The sequence below is a fragment of the Eutrema salsugineum genome, unplaced genomic scaffold (assembly GCF_000478725.1).
Source record: "Eutrema salsugineum unplaced genomic scaffold, Eutsalg1_0 scaffold_9, whole genome shotgun sequence".
Lineage (NCBI taxonomy): Eukaryota > Viridiplantae > Streptophyta > Magnoliopsida > Brassicales > Brassicaceae > Eutrema > Eutrema salsugineum.
In genome coordinates this window covers 2,674,215-2,692,827 of record NW_006256342.1, presented here as the reverse complement: position 1 = coordinate 2,692,827, position 18,613 = coordinate 2,674,215, and the positions used below count along the sequence as shown (strand labels likewise).

At 37.0% G+C, this 18,613-nt stretch overlaps 6 protein-coding genes, 3 non-coding genes and 1 pseudogene across 9 annotated transcripts; 4 read left to right on the top strand and 6 right to left on the bottom strand.

The window, feature by feature from the left end:
* Window positions 1-723: 723 nt before the first annotated feature.
* On the bottom strand, window positions 724-2,368 carry LOC18009405 (uncharacterized endoplasmic reticulum membrane protein C16E8.02). Its single transcript, XM_006390365.2, has 4 exons — window positions 1,856-2,368; window positions 1,277-1,339; window positions 1,091-1,162; window positions 724-996 (listed from the first exon to the last, which is right to left on the bottom strand). Exons 1-4 carry the CDS (start codon window positions 2,216-2,218, stop codon window positions 877-879), a joined length of 618 nt encoding a protein of 205 aa, XP_006390427.1. The 5' UTR covers window positions 2,219-2,368; the 3' UTR covers window positions 724-876.
* A 2,392-nt stretch (window positions 2,369-4,760) lies between these two features.
* Window positions 4,761-6,418, top strand: LOC18009235. Its single transcript, XM_006390362.2, has one exon. The coding sequence runs from the start codon at window positions 4,945-4,947 to the stop codon at window positions 6,118-6,120; it is 1,176 nt and encodes a 391-aa protein (XP_006390424.1). The 5' UTR covers window positions 4,761-4,944; the 3' UTR covers window positions 6,121-6,418.
* A 316-nt stretch (window positions 6,419-6,734) lies between these two features.
* Window positions 6,735-6,829, bottom strand: LOC112087196. Its single transcript, XR_002899959.1, has one exon. It is a non-coding gene; the product is annotated as a small nucleolar RNA snoR17 (small nucleolar RNA).
* A 100-nt stretch (window positions 6,830-6,929) lies between these two features.
* Window positions 6,930-7,025, bottom strand: LOC112087185. The gene has a single exon (XR_002899948.1). It is a non-coding gene; the product is annotated as a small nucleolar RNA R44/J54/Z268 family (small nucleolar RNA).
* Window positions 7,026-7,162: 137 nt separating this feature from the next.
* Window positions 7,163-7,238, bottom strand: LOC112087184. The gene has a single exon (XR_002899947.1). It is a non-coding gene; the product is annotated as a small nucleolar RNA Z267 (small nucleolar RNA).
* Window positions 7,239-8,218: 980 nt separating this feature from the next.
* LOC18007905 lies at window positions 8,219-10,383 on the top strand (annotated as a pseudogene).
* Window positions 10,384-10,648: 265 nt separating this feature from the next.
* Window positions 10,649-11,376, top strand: LOC18008982. Its single transcript, XM_006390360.2, has 3 exons — window positions 10,649-10,829; window positions 10,924-10,985; window positions 11,102-11,376. The coding sequence occupies exons 1-3, from the start codon at window positions 10,733-10,735 to the stop codon at window positions 11,216-11,218; spliced, it is 276 nt and encodes a 91-aa protein (XP_006390422.1). The 5' UTR covers window positions 10,649-10,732; the 3' UTR covers window positions 11,219-11,376.
* Window positions 11,377-11,619: 243 nt separating this feature from the next.
* LOC18008401 (GDSL esterase/lipase At1g74460) lies at window positions 11,620-13,574 on the bottom strand. Its single transcript, XM_006390359.2, has 5 exons — window positions 13,275-13,574; window positions 13,026-13,156; window positions 12,672-12,911; window positions 12,335-12,584; window positions 11,620-12,072 (listed from the first exon to the last, which is right to left on the bottom strand). The coding sequence occupies exons 1-5, from the start codon at window positions 13,510-13,512 to the stop codon at window positions 11,822-11,824; spliced, it is 1,110 nt and encodes a 369-aa protein (XP_006390421.1). The 5' UTR covers window positions 13,513-13,574; the 3' UTR covers window positions 11,620-11,821.
* A 1,241-nt stretch (window positions 13,575-14,815) lies between these two features.
* LOC18008288 (geranylgeranyl diphosphate reductase, chloroplastic) lies at window positions 14,816-16,582 on the top strand. The gene is made up of 3 exons (XM_006390357.2): window positions 14,816-15,564; window positions 15,653-16,049; window positions 16,132-16,582. The coding sequence occupies exons 1-3, from the start codon at window positions 14,866-14,868 to the stop codon at window positions 16,434-16,436; spliced, it is 1,401 nt and encodes a 466-aa protein (XP_006390419.1). The 5' UTR covers window positions 14,816-14,865; the 3' UTR covers window positions 16,437-16,582.
* On the bottom strand, window positions 16,167-17,821 carry LOC18008606 (protein RKD2). The gene is made up of 4 exons (XM_006390358.2): window positions 17,706-17,821; window positions 17,459-17,586; window positions 17,027-17,385; window positions 16,167-16,924 (listed from the first exon to the last, which is right to left on the bottom strand). The coding sequence occupies exons 1-4, from the start codon at window positions 17,774-17,776 to the stop codon at window positions 16,592-16,594; spliced, it is 891 nt and encodes a 296-aa protein (XP_006390420.1). The 5' UTR covers window positions 17,777-17,821; the 3' UTR covers window positions 16,167-16,591.
* Window positions 17,822-18,613: the final 792 nt, after the last annotated feature.

Genomic DNA, 18,613 nt, shown 5'->3' with positions numbered 1-18,613 from the left:
AAGTATAGAGCGGAAATATCTGCAGTGTGAAGAAGAAAGCAGTGTTTAAAAACATCTGCAGTGGGAGTCTAAAGAGAAGAGAGAAAATGAGATGAGTCTAAATTCAAAAAAAAAAAAAAAAAAGAGAGAGAAGAGTCTCTCTAATTATGTGTCTCTCTACTATTGGTTTAATTCCTTTTTAAAAAAAATTAAAATTAATTTATAAAACTCAATTTTATTAAACTACTATTATTATTTTAATAAGAGATTCAAAATGGGTCTTTCACCAATGCACCAATGCAGATGGTCTAATATCATTATGATTGAACTCTGTTTATATAGACATGGGATGGGAGTATAATTATTTCTTCTTTCAATCATTTTTGGTTGGATTGACACCCCAAAAAAAAAATTTGTGTTGCCTTCAGTTTTTGTATTAAAAGATTCTTGATTTATTCGGTGGGGTCAAATGGACTCACATGCTAATATCTTATTCAAATTCTTCTCAATAATGATGCCCGAATAAGTATTTTGTTTTTCCTTGATAAAAACTTGTACGATTTTACCTTAACCTTAACTTTTGTTTATCAAGGAAAATAAACAAATCAAAACGTTTCTTCGTACTATACTGACAGTCTCGATTATTGTTTATGCATCATATTCCTTTCCGATTTTTATTTTCATTTTCCCTCAAATTCCTCGTGACACAAGTTTATCGACGTGGCAGATTAACACATTTTCTCATGTCCAGAAATTATAAAACGAGCTTATACAATGACTTACACGGGCTTGGGCCTCATTACAGATTATCATCATCTTATGCTTTGTGCTTGGTTTATATCTACATTAACAAAACAACAGCCATTTCTGTCTGAATCACACGGACTATATCGGAGCTTACGTGATCTTCTTCTTCTGTTTCTTTTCTCTCCATTCCTTGATTTCACTCTCTATCTTGGAGTTGACACGTGCTTTGAATCCAGGGTATGGCTCGTAGCTAAAAACAGACTGCAGCACCTGCAACTCTCATTCAATAATCCATTGTGATTATCAGTTTTAGGCTAACATAAACAAGGACCGAGTCACAGAGAGAGGGAAAAAAACATTCAACCTCGAGCAACACGAAGAACGGACCCATCAGAAAAGCTTGGACTAGATTGTCTAGAAGCGCTGGAGCTCGTTTCTTGCGAATAGATTAAGATTTGTAGTTAGGTTCTTCAGAGGAAAAGATAAAAAGAAATGATTTTTAAGAAGAGTGTGTGTATATATATATATATATATATATATATATATATACCTCAAACACGCCATGACCGAGGAACTGACCGATCCAACATAAGAGCTGAGAAGCTACTCCGACCTGAGAAAGCAAGTCAAATTATAAGCTAGAGGAAGCTTTAAGGGCGAAGCAAAACAAACACATTACAGCCAAACACTGATTCAAAAAGTGAGATGTTTAATTTATTAGAAAAAAATGCAGCTTCTTTATAGTTCTGTCTCAAAAAAGCCAACTTTGTTTTGAACCAAGCGATGCAGGCATTTCCAAAAATCAACAATTTGATAAGAGAATCCTGAAAGAACAGTATCTATCTTCTTACAAGCACATTGGAGTCAGGGTTTTTCTGATAAGAGGAACTTAAAAGGGGCCACATTTGTATTAGACTAACTGCAATAACTGATCAAAAACCAATCGATTTCTTCTGTGAGTATGAGCAAAGATACAAAAAGGCTTTTCAGTCAAAGCATGGACAAAAAATTGAGAATCAAATGCACGAAGAAACCAGATAGAGTTTACTTTCTTACTTAGACATCTAATGCACATAAATTTCCATAACACTTCGTGAAGGGAGATAATTGGATTAAAGAGCAAACTCACCTTGAAGGTTAGGGAATGTCCTATTCGAGCTGCGAGAAAGCTGGAGCCGATCCAACAAGAGAAACATAACAGAGCAGCTAAAAACCCAGATTTCTTATCCAAACAGAGGTAGAAGATAGCATACATCACAGTGAGGAAAAACCCAATGTCCAAACGCAGGACACCGCCACAAGTCAGCGATTCGATGAACCCTAATCGAGAGGGATCTAGAATCGGTGACGTAGAGTAGAGGAAAAGGAGAGTTGCGAAGACGTTAGGCCATACCAATAGAGTGTGGATGATTATATTGATGTGATTGCTGTGATAGGCTCCGTAGAAGGCGAAATGCTTCTCTAGATCGAGCAGACCGATACGATTGCTCATAATTTGTAAGGGTTTCGAGAACTTTTTGTTGGTGGGTTTGCTTGGTGATTGAAAGAATGAAAACAGGGCATCGGAGGAAGAAGAAAGGAGGAGACTTTTGCGATTATTAGCGTTTGCGTCGGCGAAAAAAGTATGCTAACATGCGCACATGCGATTGTTAACCTACGCGGTTTAGGTGGTGATCGTTGACCAAGTAATAAGCTTTGCGGTTGGCGGTTGCGTTCTTAACCTTTGGATTATTGAGGGGTGTTGTGGTAAATTAAAGTAGTGGAGTGACCTCAGCTTAGAAGTCAAAATTCAGAAACGTAGTTTCGGAAACAAAATTTTAATAAGAAATCATTTCGGAAAATTTTCAATTTCTTTTGTCTATTTTAAAAGTAATAAGAGGAATCACGATTTCTAATGATTAATAAAAATCTGTAAAATCCACTATATGATCATGCAATTTTTTGGAACTGATAGGCAAAAGTAAAAGCAAAACTATAACCAAAATATATGACGAAAGTGGGTACAATTGCCAATATTTTACCTCCCATCAACTAATACTATTTTTCATTACGAGACCTATAAGTTATCTTATAGTCTAATGATTCTAATCTAATCATATAAAGAGCTTTGCACAAAAGAAAAAGAAAAAAAAAGCATATAAAGAGAATGATATGGAATTTGATGTGGTAACCCAGTGATGGGTGCAGCTATCTACTTCAGATATGTTATGAACGTTGCCTTCCAAATCATGGACCACGTCCTTTAATCTCGGGTCTCTTATTAGTATTTTATTTTTTCTCCTTAAAACAAAATCTTTCAGCGACCAAATCTTTGATTTTCTTGTATTCGTATAATCTGATACTATGGACACTAATTAAAAAGTTTGGAATTTTGGATGGACACTTATTAATAGAACATTAAATAATGTTTGGTAGTTTCAAATAGACATTAATAAATGTGTCGAGTTTTTTTTTAAAAAAAATTTATCTATCATACTACTTGTATTCGGACTTTCTAGTCCGATTCGTGGTTCAAATTTAATTTGAGATTATTTTCAGTTTTTTTATTCTTTCATTTTTGATTTATCAAACAAACCAAATAAAAACGAGTTTTTGGTATGATTTTGACTCATATTTAGATTTAGTGTTTTGGTATCTATGAATTTCAGTTATTCACATAAGAAAATAATGAAATCGAGCCATTTTAAAAAAAAAATTTGGAACATTAATCCATCTATTTCATACAAGATTTTTGTACAAAGTTTAACATACGTATGGTTCGCCGGACGAGGTCAGTTCATCAGCAGTTTGTAAACTATATAATAAAATGATGTAATATAATCTTTCTTGATGATTAAAAAACTGGAACTTATTTGACCAGCGTGAACCACGCAAACTGCACGAATTTTATCGGTCTCTTAACAACTTACAAATCTCAAGAGATAGTCAAAACTTAATGGAGAGTTTGTCTGTCATTCCATTTGTTAATCAATTTCCTCCAGTTTATGTCGATTGGAACTTGTAATTCTCACGTGCTATACATAAAATTACTACTACTATTTACACGTGATATTATCATATTTTATTTATATTCAAATTAGGTACGGTCTCACTTTCCAGATATTGAGAATTTTACAGAATAGACAGAAAAAAATATTATTACAACCGAAAATATATTTGCTTAGTTAGAAAATAGTTAAAGTCTGTCTGATTAATCAATGTTGTGTACATCTTACAGCTTACGTCTTGTATTAATCAAATATAAAAAACCATCGTTCAAAACTTAAAGATTGGTTCAAACATGGTTTTCAACATTTGAATACACATCCTTTACTCTTTCTTTTTCTTAATTGTGAACATCGTATTCAATTATTCCTGTATCCTTATGAATTTTAGAAACGAAATTGTCTTACTAATGAGTTTTTTTTCAGATTATACAAGCAAGTATCACACCAAAACTTTCTCCTTTTTTTTGCGTCATGAGTTTTTAGGTAAAGCAGAAACATTTTTTAAAGAAAACAACACGTCCGTAAATTGTCCTTGAGGTTTTCTAGAATCGAATCAACGGGACCAAGTCGTCTCTCTCTCTCTCTCTCTCTCCATTACGCGCCAACTAAGCCTGAGCTGTTATATTGACGCCGTCTCCGTCACACTTCCCAAGTCACGTTTCGCCACGTGGCACCCGTTACTCCATCCTTCACAGCTGGCATATCTCACAGCCATATATGTCTGCGCAGGTACTTAATCTGACGGCTGAGATTTGGCTGTGACCCCTCCCGAGAGATTGTATTATGTTTCCTCTCCTAGTTGCGTGATTAAGTTGACGTGTTAGCTGCGTGTTTCGGACGAGTCACAAATCAAATAAAATTAAAATTATAACAACAAAAATAGACAAAAAGATATTTTTCGTTGGAATGTGAAACTCTAATAAGAGCAACACATTTCGAAAAATAGAATAAGAAAATAATATACGAAAAAGTTCAATATTTTCCAAATTTAACGCAGAAAAACACATCAAAAGACAAGGTCAAAATCCTCTCTCAATAATCCATATAAAGCCCTTCTCTTTCCCATTAGGGGTTTTATCATTTTTTAACATCATCACTCTCATTTGCTCTAAAATCAGAAAAAAGGTTCCTTTTTTATTGTTCTAGAATGACAATTTCCTCGCTTGAAACCTGATTCTCCATCGGATTCTGATTATCAATCTCACATTTCAATCTGTTCTGATTTCTGAGGATGCCAGCGACGGAATACCACAGATCATTCGGGAGGTCGTTACTGAATTTGCGGCGTGACTCGGTACACTCGTCTGACTCGGCTGACTCGGCGACGGTGACCGACGGCGGAAACGAGTTGACCCAGATGGAGGCAGAGTTGGATTCGTTTCAGAGACAAGTTTCCGAGAGGTTTATCGATCTCAACGCCTCAGGCTCGGAAGATCTACTGTCTCTCGAATGGGTAGGGAAGCTTCTCGATTCGTTTCTATGTTGCCAAGAGGAGTTTCGCGCCATTATCTTCAACCATCGCTCTCTGATCAATAAACCACCCATGGATCGATTAATCGCAGATTACTTCGATAGAAGCGTCAAGGCCCTCGACGTCTGTAACGCGATTCGCGATGGTGTTGAGCAGATCCGTCAATGGCAGAAACTGATCGAAATCGTCATCGTCGCTTTCAACAGCAAGAGACCGCTCGGTGAAGGTCAATTCCGCCGCGCGAGGAAGACGCTGATCGAATTAGCGATCGGAATGATCGACGACAAGGAATCGTCTTCGAGCTCAGTGTCGCAGCATCGTAACCGTTCGTTTGGGCGGAACAAGGATCATCTCAGCCATCGATCAATTGGGCATTTCAGGTCGCTCTCTTGGAGCGTTTCGAGGTCTTGGTCAGCTTCAAAGCAGTTGCAAGCCATAGGGAACAATTTAGCTACGCCTCGAGCTAGTGACGTAACTGCGACCAATGGTCTCGTTGTTCCTGTCTATACGATGAACTCGATACTGTTGTTTGTGATGTGGGCTCTTGTTGCGGCGATTCCTTGTCAAGACAGAGGGCTTCAAGTGCATTTCAATGTTCCTAGGAACTTCTTGTGGGGAGGGTCTTTGATGTCTTTGCACGATAGGATCATTGAGGAATCCAAGAAGAGGGAGAGGAAGAACAGTTGTGGGTTGTTGAAAGAGATTAATCAGATCGAGAGGAGCTCGAGGCTGATGAGCGAGTTGGCTGATTCTGTTCAGTTTCCGTTGTCTGAGGAGAAAGAGACGGAAGTGAGAGAGAGGGTTGAGGAATTGGCGCACCTTCAAGAAGCTTTGAAGAATGGTTTGGATCCGTTTGAGAGGAAAGTGAGGGAGGTGTTTCATCGGATTGTACGAAGCAGAACAGAAGGTCTTGATTCTGTTGGAAATGCATCCTAGTTCTGAAACATGGAGTAAGAGAAGCTAGAGGATGTTTAAAGTATCGTTGAAACATGGTGCCAAACATATTCAATGGGAAATTTACGGTTTCGTTTGCTTGCAAAGAACATGGAGTACGAGAAGCTAGAGGAAGTTTTTTTCGATCTTTGTTGTTTACTTATGTATGATTATTCTTGCAAAGATTGTTATTTTATGAATTTGGATGGTTCGGTTTACATTACCAAGTTGTTGTTCATTTCTATTTGCTTTCATTATGAGTTACATCAAGTAACTGAGGAAATTATAATTGTTCTTGGAATATACAAGAGGCGATATAAGTTGGTATTATTTCATAATAATAAAGCTTTACACTTTTACTTGCAAATCATCAAACGATCTTGGCAACTTAATTCTCCATCCGCATCAAGACTTGAGTATTAAGCCTAAACTTGCGACAAAACGATTGAAAGGGAATATAATCTGAGCTTCCTGCATCGTCACAAAGTACAAATCTAATTTAAGAGAGCCTTCATATACAGTCAAGAAAGCTGATTACACTGGGTACACTTTTGGAGCCCAATCAAATTTTAGGCTACAACAAAACAACCCTTCATATCTCCGTTCTTAGATGCAATCACCAGGCTTAACATAAACTAACAAATAAACAAAGCAAAACGACAAAGAATATGCCTCAGAGGTAGTGACAATTGTGATTACATTCATCACCGTAAAAATCTGATGAAAACACATCAATAGATATACATCATCGGCAAATCACAAAGATCATTTTAAACAAAGCTTCAAAACAAACTTTCAAACAGGTTTTGTTAAGTGCATCAGAGAGATTCCCATTTAGACTTTAGTCATCATTCTACTTCTCCTTGCGGAGAATCTGATGTCCCTGGCTTTTTATCATCACTTGCACTTATACCAAATCTCCAAAAAGAAAAACAAACAATTTAGAGCGAATCAACTAGTACCTATATAAACAAGAAACTAATTTCGAATGCAACCTTAAATTAGCGCAGGAAAACAATTGACTACCAGGGGAAAAAAAGGATTTAAAATGCCTCAGAGTTGTTTCTTTTTTCCTAGAGACTAAGCTCTCAAAGTATATTTAACACCATCACAGGCATTCAAACATCAAACAAACAACAACAAAAGCAGAGATAAAGCTATAAACTGACGCTCGCGGAAGACAAACGAACGAATCTTTACAAAACCATCTAATCGATAAGAGAATTTACAGAGATACAAGACTAGGGTTTTCACGAGAAGCTGCTCTGTTCTTCTCTAACAAATCGTGATGGCTTTAAGTAGAAAAGCTGAGGCGGCGAAAATTAGGTCAATAGAGAAGGAAGTTAATAGATTTGACTGGGCTCCTGTATAGAAGAGAAGATATGAAAGACCCATTGGACAAATTTAAAGGCCCAAACAGATTGTAAGAAAAAAAAAACACAAAAGGTTCAAATTTTCGATATCATTCGAATAATAAAAACGAAACAGGATCATTAACGAATTAAACTGTCTTCTTCTCTTCCTACGCAGAGCACACATTTCCGTTGGTCGACGCTTTAAGTTTCCCTGCGAAATCAAAGGCTGTCCTTTCGTCTGCTTCTGCAAGCTCTCTGTTTCACCATTAATCTTTCCTTTTTTATTTTTCTCTGCTGGAATCTTTTGTGCTCTTTTATTCCTCCAAAGGTTTTTATTTCTCTGCTTGTTCATCTACTTTAAATTCGTCTTCTGTTTCTATCGCCCATCACATTGTGCAAATCGGTTTTGGTTTTGGGATTCTTGTCTTCCGTGAGAATCTTATGGTTTAAGCTCTTGTGGGTACAAAAAAAAATCCAAACAAGAAGTGATTTTGATTTTGTTTGGTATTTGAAGTTAGTTAATAGCTTCGTAGAAGAAAACAGAGATGGAAGAAAAGTTTGTTATTCTGGATAAGATGTTTGTTACACACGACCTCTCCTTTTATATGAGAGAAGATCAATTTATCCGGTTTAATCCGGTTACAACTTTTATAACACTTAACCACCTAATATTAGTGCCTTAGGACTTGTTCTGTCCTTTTTTACATTTTTTCTGCAAAAAAAAATGTTAGATTTAGATTTGCAGAATGGGAAGGGTTAAGCTCATGATGAAGCGGTTGGAGAGCAGTAGCAACAGGAAAGTTACATACTCAAAGAGAAGAAGTGGGATTTTAAAGAAAGCCAAAGAGTTGTCTATATTGTGTGATATTGATATAGTTCTTCTCATGTTTTCTCCTTCCGGAAGGCCTACCATATTCCATGGAGATCACAGGTAAAAACTGGAAATCAAGTGGATCATCTTGTTTTGATGTTTACTTATTTTCCAACTATGGTGTTTTTCTTTACTCTTGAACTTCTCTTGACTCTTGAAAAACTTCATGGTTTCTTGTTGAAACAGATGCATTGGAGATGTTATTGCCAAGTTTGCGCAGTTGACTCCCTCAAGAAAGGACAAAAAGGTATATCTTTAAGTATGATTTCTCTCTCAAATGTCAAAGTACATATAGGCTTTGATCTTATTGTATGAAACTGATATTTGTTTTGAACATCACAGGAAACTGGAGAGCCTAGAGGTAAAACCTCACTGAATCTCTCTTCCTTCATCATAATATCTATTGATTTTGGAAACATATTGAGATGGAAACATCTGCCGTTTGTTAAGAATATTTTTATGAAACTGGATCATGATGTTAATATACACGAATTTTAAGGAACAAGTTACTTGATACACAAATTCCTTACAACTATGAATTCAGTATTTGTCATTAGTATCCCCTTTGAAAACACTTGATTTGTGGTCCATTGTTTATCCTGCAGGAACCAAACTATTGAGGTAGAGATGATGGATCAACCATCATAATTCACCTCCTGCTCACTTTAAAGTTCTTGAGTTGAGATTGCTAAAACTATGTATTGAAATTACATGAGCAGGGTCTCACTAACCAACTAGCATTTTTTCAAGCTCAGGTTATGGAGTATCATAGGAGACTGAGGTGGAACTTTTGGAGCTTTTCGGTTTTAAGTATCATTTTTATTTTTATTTTTCTATTTGTTTTGTTCAACTCTCTAAACATACTATGCTGATGATGGATTCTTTTTTAATCTTGTTCTGGTGTGTGTGTGTGTATTTCAGCTGTTGGACGAACATCTCTAGAACTGAAAATGTCGAGCATCTAAGGAATTTGGAAGAATCATTGAGAAAATCTATTGAAAGAATTCAGATTCACAAGGTATGTAATGAATGCAACTTACATATGAATTGATGATGATACACACACACACGCAAGTGAAAATGTCAAGAGTTACTAATGGAGGCAGCTTTTGCCTTGCAGAAACATTTAAGAAAGAATCACTTCATGTCACTTAAGTGTACAACAACACAGGTTATGTAGAAATTATATATCACATGTCCCTCTTTTCCCTCTCACAATTCTGAGCCAGACCAAACCTTCTGATGCAGTTTCAGTGCGGAAATTCGCCACCTTTGATGATGAATGACTATAAAAAAATCAGTTAATCTCATGGCTTCCCGACAACAATAACCAACAAATGATTATATCTGCTGACTTAGTTTTCTTCCTCATCGGTGAGTGAAATTTTTTTTAATTCTCTTAGAAATATGCTTCGAGTTAATATGTTCTACTCATCTTAAAGTTTTATGATCAACAGAGAGATGGAAAATAATGCAGTTGCATCCCTTCCGTTTTACTCAAGCTTCTTCGAGTCTGGAAATCAAGAAGATCAGATATGCAACCCGGAACAACAATTTGATCACTTAAGACAAGAGGGCAATTTGTTAAACGAGCTAAACGAAAAGAGCTACGAGATTATTCAACTCGGCGAGGAATATTCATATCCTACACAATTTGATATGAAAGAAGAGAAGGAGTTCGAACCGGATTTCGAGTTAAACGTCCAACAAGATCCAACTATGTATCCGGTTAGCAACAGCTTCCAATTTCCTGATCATCCAGTATTTGCTGCTACTGATCATCATCATCAGACTTGGATTTCAGATTATACTAGCCACTTTGATAACAATCAGGTTAGTTGACAGATAAATTACTTTTATCCACAATCAAAATCCACCAACTAATCTTACGTTTCTTTATTTTGCAGCAACCAAATTGACTCATAAAAGGCCATGAGTAATATTTGTGTTCTGATCAAACACTCGTTTGAGTCACTGTAGCAATGTACATACAAGTTTTTTTTTTGTATATACAATGTATTAGCCTACTAGGTAAAGCATACATGTCTATATGTATGTGTGTACATACATGATATTTAACAGATTTTATATATATATATGTGTGTGTCAGTGTGTGTGTAATATATAATACAACACTAATAAAAAAAAGGAGTTTTATTTTGATGAGCATCATGTGATGTTTCCAACTCAAAAGGTTTATTTCCACAATCAACGGTAGAGATCCAAAGAAAATGAGAAAATTTCCACGATCCTCTCTACTTTAATATCTATATCTTCTTCCACGATATACCCTGATACTGAAGATGAGCACACAGGGTTTTTATATAAAGCTTTACATGAAGAACAGAGCAGAAACAAAACACATCTTCTGTCTTTTGAGAGAAATTAGATGGCGAGAACTAGACACCTCTTTCAACTTCGAATGTTCTTGATTTTGGCTGTTCTGTCTCTTATGATATTATTGAAGCCTGTGCTAATCACTGCAAGTCTGTAATACTTCTCTCTCACTCTCTCTAACCTCCTCAATAATTCTTTTTCTTGTTCTGTTTCTTTCTTGCTTTAATTTCTTGCTTACTGCAGGAACCGAGATATCGACAGATTGTGAAAACAAGGGACAAGAATTACATCAGTTTAGTCACCTGGTAAGAATCCAATCCACACACACACACACACGCATACAATGTGAGAAAATATCGAATCTCTTCTGTATTTTGACTCTTATTCTTGCTTTTTTTTTTTGTCTGAATGGTTTCCATAGAGACGAATTGAATCCTATGCTAAGAGAAGAACGAAGACACGGAGGTTGATGAACGTTGAGGAGCTTAACGATTATCCAGGATCAGGTGCTAACAACCGCCACACTCCTCGACCTTAATGTCCTAGTTGCTAATTCTAGCATCTTGTAATTTAGAGCACCTTGAATATTGTAATAATCACCTTTTATGATATTTATCAAGATTTAACATGATGGAATCTTAATCTAAATGGCTATATGTGATGATATCAAATAAGTATTTGGTAAGACACGAACTTTATGAAACCCATGTCTAAAAAGCTGACTTTTTAAGCATTTTATTTTAAAAAATCAACAATTAACTAAGCTAAGTTAGTTAGGTCATCCACTGAAACACAAAAGGGTTTTGCTCTGTTTCCCCCCCTTACTCTGTTTTATATATGCCATGTTTTGTTAATTATCCCAACTTTTTCAACCTTTAATTATTGTTATTTTCGTTTTATTTGGTAAAGAGGCACTGAGACAGTGGAGGACACAACCACCTCAAATATGACATCTTACTATCATCAGACAAATTCTGGAATTAACCAATACAACAGATAGACGAAAATTACAGAAAATAATACATTATTTCACCAAAGAAATAAAAAGATCATTAAACTTAAAGGACAAGCGAAACTCCACAACATGATCAACAATATACAGAACTCGAAATCATTACATAGAAGACATCGATCGGTTTAGTTAAGTGTCTGGAGAAGGAGCAAGATCCGGGGCCGGAGAAGGAGCTTCGGTGGTACCGTCATCGCCACGCATGAAATCGAACCTTTTGATGAGAATATTAGCAACGAGCTCGTTAGCTTTATCGGTGGGATGATACTCATCCCAAAACACATACTTGCTTCTGTCTTTACACAATGTCGACGCCGGTATACACGTCAGCGCCGGCCGGATTCTGTAGAACGAGCAACACGGCGAATCTGAGTTGTCAAATCCTGTAAATATATTGGCATAGGCACACAAACATATATATAAGTTAACCTGAAGATTATCATAAGAATAAAATTAAAAAAAACAGCATTGGTGAAAACAAATTATCGCAACTAGTAGTAGTAGGATTTTCTTTCTTTACTAAATGTAGTAAATTTTAGTACTTTTATAACCTATTTTAATTTTTGTCTCTAGAACTCTTAGAATAATTTTATCATTTTTAAATAGTTCTTTTGAATTTCTCACAGTTTATCAGGCCATATTTACCGTATTTTTGAGGGTTAGTGATGACGTCGTTGACGAGGTCATAAGCTTCACCGAACTTGTAGCTTGCATTAGGGAGCTTGGTTTCGAGATCTAGGAGCATTTTGGTGGCAGCTTTGTTGAATCTCACTGCAAGATTGCTAGCTTTGTTCTGACATTTACCATCGAGACTCAAAGCTCTTTGGAGTGGAATACAACCCATTGGTCCTAACCCAAACACCATAAGCTTCCTCGCTCCCAAACTATGCAACACCTAAAACATTTGTATCACAGAAAGTACTTTATGAAAACAAAACCGATGAATGTAATATTCTAAGTGTTTTTATTTAAACTAACTAACCCTGAGTTGAGAATCAAGTGTTTCCATTAAGTAGTCGACGAATGTTTCATCATTGTACTTCCAAGAATCGCTATAGACAGGCATCAAGTAATTGTTAATGAAGTCATTGCTGCCTAAAGCGACGACGTATCGAGCTTGTTGGAAGAATTTGTCTGCCTCTTTTTTCCCTATCTTTGCAACAATTACATCTTGTGTCCCTTGGAATAACTCTATTTGCTTCCACAGAGAAAATCTTTGGATCTGGACAAATACAGCCACCAATAAATTAATTAACATCATCAAAGAAATATTCTTTGAATCTTATTAATCATTTAGTTTTGAGAAAGAAAAAACAAAATTAATTCAGAAACTTACGAAATAACCACCGGTTTCATTCAAGATTCCACCACCTCCTGAAGCATAGTTAACTCCATTTTCAAGTATTACATCTTCATTCATTGATGGATCCAAGAAGGCTACTGGTCTTGGTAACCCGATTTTATCACCTGAAAAATTAAATAAAATTTCTTATAAGTTTGTATAAAAAGTAATTCACATGTTCTACCACATTCATCATATAACATGAATCATTGATTGTTTAATAGTTTCATACACATGACTTACCTATAATGTCTGAAACAGTTCGGCCATTAGTGAACCTTCCATTAGGCAAACCATTGCCAAAATCTATACCGTAAAAGGGCAGGTTCGCCTGCGCTAAACTCCTTGGTAGATTCCTATTGTTGCCTACATCAGACAATGAATCCCCAAATATAAACTGGACGATCTTGCAATCGTAGCCATTGATCGCATCAAGCCCAAGAACGATGAACAACACAAATATAGCGCACAGGTACTTCATGTCGCAGAAGAAATCGAAATGTTTGTTGATTGAGAAAGATTTGTTTGCTGGTTTTAAAAGGGTTTTTGGAGGTGAAATTGTAAGACTAAGTAAGAAAAGTGGACGAGTAATGTGAGAATAAAGAGGTAAAGGTAGATTTTGAGTTGATGAACCAACTGATTTTGTTTTTTTTAATATAATTTTTTGGTTTATGTTTGATTCAAACCTACTTTCAACTACTTTTTCCTCGTGTAGTCATATTGGTGTCGTAAGTTGTAACCGTTTCTTGTCCGCAAACTTGAGATTTAGTTTTTTTAAGGAAAATGTTAAATTGTTTTTTGTTTTTCTTGTGGTAAATAATTTCAAGTTTGGGGTTATGAACTCATTTATAGAGTAAAACGACAAATGAATTTTACCTTAAAACGGAATACTTCCTAGTAGTATTATATAAGCTAAAATTCTTTATCAACTTCTTAAGATTTCCTTCATGTATTTATATATTCATCACGTACTCTTTCGTGACTATGGCCACTCTTACTAAAAGTATCATTAAAATCAGATGTTAAAAAATGAAACTCTCATGCCAGAACCAAAAAAGGAAGTTCTGCTGCCGATTATTTTATAAAATGTTTTTCTTGTTCGTATGTAATTTCTGTTCTCTTGAACTAAGATTGAAAGATGATGGTAGACGACAAGAAAGAAATTGAAAAATGATGGTAGACGACAAGAAAGAAAATGAAAGACAGTAAACTATAGGCCCAGGTCAAGCCCAATGGACCATAAAAAATTCTCGGTCTCGAAAAAAAAACTAGGTGATTAAGTGGCAACCTGGTAAATAATCAAAAGTGACTGTTGGACCGTTGGACAATGAAGGGCATTTTGGTAAGTTCAGGCTTCTTCTTACCGAAACAGAGTACGTGAAATAAAACTGATAGAAGACATCTCAATCATGAACTCTAAAAATAAAATGAAGTGAAATAAAACGTTAAAACTTCTTTACTGTATAACACGTTAAAAAGTAGTAGATATATAATTTAAATGAACTGAAATATCTTGTGAACCATTTTTGTGTGAACCTAAAATCCTACGGATGTTTGCCATGCCCATGAAGAATCACAAGATGACAAAATGAACCATTACTATCCGACGTGGTCAAAACTCAGCCGTTTACAGCACCAAATGGGAGCCACAGATTAAAACCCGTAACTTTATCCTCATCTTATCATCACCGTCCATTATTTAATCCGACGGTATACACGCCTCGGAAATCCCCAGCGATATCTAATCCACTAAAACAAACTCTCTACATTTAAACAAAAAACAAATTTCACAACTGAAGAAGAAGAGAATCCTTCACTGAAGTTTCCGACGACAATGGCGACATTTACACTCAAATCCTTCACCGGACTTCGTCAATCCTCAACGGAGCAAACCAATTTTGTCTCCCATGTTCCGTCGTCACTTTCTCGCTCCCAGCGAAGGAGCTCTCTCCGAGTAACCGCCGCCAGATCCAGTCCCAAGCTCGCTAACCGTAATCTCCGCGTCGCCGTCATTGGTGGAGGTCCTGCAGGCGGAGCAGCTGCAGAGACTCTAGCCAAGGGAGGTATCGAGACGATTCTCATCGAGCGGAAGATGGACAACTGTAAGCCTTGCGGAGGAGCGATTCCTCTCTGCATGGTCGGCGAATTCAATCTGCCGTTGGATATCATCGATCGGAGGGTGACGAAGATGAAGATGATCTCGCCTTCAAACATCGCCGTAGACATCGGCCGCACGCTTAAGGAGCACGAGTATATAGGTATGGTGAGGCGAGAAGTGCTGGATGCGTACCTGAGAGAGCGAGCGGAGAAAAGCGGAGCCACCGTCATCAACGGCCTCTTCCTCAAGATGGATCTGCCGGAGAATTGGGACTCGCCGTACAAGTTGCATTACACGGAGTACGACGGGAAAACCGGAGCCACGGGACAGAAGAAGACGATGGAGGTCGACGCCGTCATCGGAGCTGACGGAGCCAATTCTAGGGTTGCGAAATCCATCGGTGCTGGCGATTACGACTACGCCATCGCTTTTCAGGTCAATTCCAAGTTTCAATTAGTCCAAATTAGTAGATGAATATCATGTTCTTATGGGATTTAGTGGTGAAATTTTTGGGGAATTTTAGGAGAGAATCAGAATCCCAGATGAGAAAATGACTTACTATGAGGATCTAGCTGAGATGTACGTCGGAGATGACGTGTCGCCGGATTTCTACGGCTGGGTTTTCCCGAAATGCGACCATGTAGCTGTTGGAACAGGCACTGTTACTCACAAAGGTGACATCAAGAAGTTCCAGCTTGCTACTCGTAACAGAGCCAAAGACAAGATTCTTGGAGGCAAGATCATCCGCGTCGAGGCTCACCCGATCCCGGAACACCCGAGACCTCGCAGGCTCTCCAAACGTGTGGCTCTTGTAGGTGATGCTGCAGGGTACGTGACGAAATGCTCCGGTGAAGGGATCTATTTCGCTGCAAAGAGTGGAAGAATGTGTGCTGAAGCCATTGTTGAAGGTTCACAGAACGGTAAAAAATCACACCTTTCTGGATTTCTCCGGTTTAAGTTTTGAGTGAATCCTAAAAGTTTTGAGATTTTTGTTTGGAACAGGTAAGAAGATGATAGACGAGAGTGACTTGAGGAAGTACTTGGAGAAATGGGATAAGACATACTTGCCTACGTACAGAGTGCTTGATGTTTTGCAGAAGGTGTTTTACAGATCGAATCCGGCTAGAGAAGCGTTTGTGGAGATGTGCGGTGATGAGTATGTTCAGAAGATGACGTTCGATAGTTATCTGTACAAGAGGGTTGCGCCAGGCAACCCTTTGGAGGATTTGAAGTTGGCTGTTAACACCATTGGGAGTTTGGTCAGGGCTAATGCTCTAAGGAGAGAGATTGAGAAGCTGAATGTTTAAGTGCTAAAAAAGAGAGTTTTTTTTTTAGTATCTTCTTCACTAATGTTGCTCTTAATAAGTATTCAGTATCATAAATTTATGTTTCTGTTCAGTTGAATCAGTCAAAAGAGCGTTTTGGCTTTACAATCCAGTTTCTCACTTAAAAACAGAGTTTTTCACAAACCACTAAACTCACTTGTGAAACCACACAAGAGATACTTCATCTCTTCATCATCACTCTCTATTCCTCCTTCATCAACCGACTCATCACTGACGACTGATCCGCTGCTTGAACACGAGGGTATAGACATCTGAGACTGATCTGGCTTGAGACTTCCCTTCTTCTTCCTCTTGTGTGTAGCCTTGAAACAAGCTTGTCTCAGCCTCTTTGTCTTATCTTCAAACTCCAAATCCGGAAATTCTTCTATCATCTTCTTCTCCTTCTCAAGCATCGCCAACGCGTTCTTCAGTTTTCCTGCATTCTCCTCGCCTTCCATCTTCTGCAGCTCCTAATCACATGATTCAAAAGAAACGCAAACACACACATTTGACTTCACATTTCTAAACACACAATATAATACAAACTGAGTGTAGTGACGTGTTCTACATACCTTGACGTTACTGATCAGAGTTAGTAGGCTCATGAGTTTGCGATGAGGCCATCTACGAATACCTAATTCACGACATCTCCTTTTCAGAAGAGTTAGACCAACGTTCAGCTCCATTGCGGCCTGAGTTATGGGCATGTAGAAGTAGCGAGAGATTGTTTCCATCGACAATGCCTTTGAAGCTGAACATGTTGTGTAGGTAGTAATATCTCCGACGATCCTGACGCTATGTTCTCTGTTGATTTTCCTCTTCTTATTTCTCTCTTGCACTGCTTCGTGTTCAGTATTCTTCTCCAAATCACCTTCTCCTCTGTTCTGCTCTGTTTCGTTCCCTGATGCAGAGCTGTATGAATCGAGTACATCTACAAGACGAAGCAAGACCCATGAGACCTCTACGTATATACGTATAAATAACTTTGTAGCGATATTGAATACCTTGAGACAAGGGTTCAAGATCAGGTAAAGGCAGAGAAGGTGTAGGCAAAGAAAATGCTTGAGAAGCAGAGTCTTTGTGGAGAGGAAAAAGCTCTACTTCCCAGTCAAACAAAGGATAAGTTAACGAGCTGCGTTTGCCAAAAAAAAAAAAAAAAAAAAAAAACAGAGAATACACATAAGATATTAATTTATAGGAAAACAAAAAGTTATAACAAATTAAACTAAACAAAAAGGTTCTGGAACTGACCTGTGATCAAAGAATGGTGAATGGGCTAGAAATGAGAATGGCTTCTCTTCGTTGAGTTTATGATCAGCCATTGTAGAAGAGAGAGAACGAGAGAGAGGTTGTAGTGTAAAGCTCGATGAGGGAGAAACGATTTATATATAAGCAGGAGAAGGAGTAGTAAGATATGGAGAGAGAAGAGAAGAGAAAGAAAAAGTGATGATGAATCTATTAGGGGACGTGGGGTGACGGCAAATTGATTGCTCTGTTAAATTTGGAGTTACGAGAGATATGATTAATGTTAATTAGTGGTAATTATAGGGGCGTTTTAGGTTTGGATTAGACTTCTCTTTTCGTCTCTCCATGCATACATCCATGCAATCACTTTGAGTGAAAAAGTAGTGGTATATACTACAATACACATATGTTATGTATGTACATCCAGTACATGTGCATCACACACTATACATAACAATGATCATGATTGTGCATAGTTAATAGCCAATAACTGAATAATATCATTAATGTGTACTAATTAAGATCCAAGATGTAACGTATGGATGAATCTTTATTATAGATCATGGCCGTGTTTTTATTTTTATTTTTCCTGATTGATAAAAGTTGTTAATGAAGTAAAAAAAAAAAGTTTTTACTCCACACAAAGAATTATCCAAAACAATCACTATCACTACCAATTATATGTGTGTAATTATTGAAATGCTCACAGCCAATAATGTGTGCTAATTCACAACCATAATCTATGACATTGACAACCATAATCTACGACATTCACTTATTTGTGTTAATCTAAATCCACTTGATTTAACAATAGTGTGAATAATATTACGACAATATGGATACTTTACCAGATATATATACTCCTACTCTACATAATACATATATGATCACTTTTACAACAAATTACTTCTTTT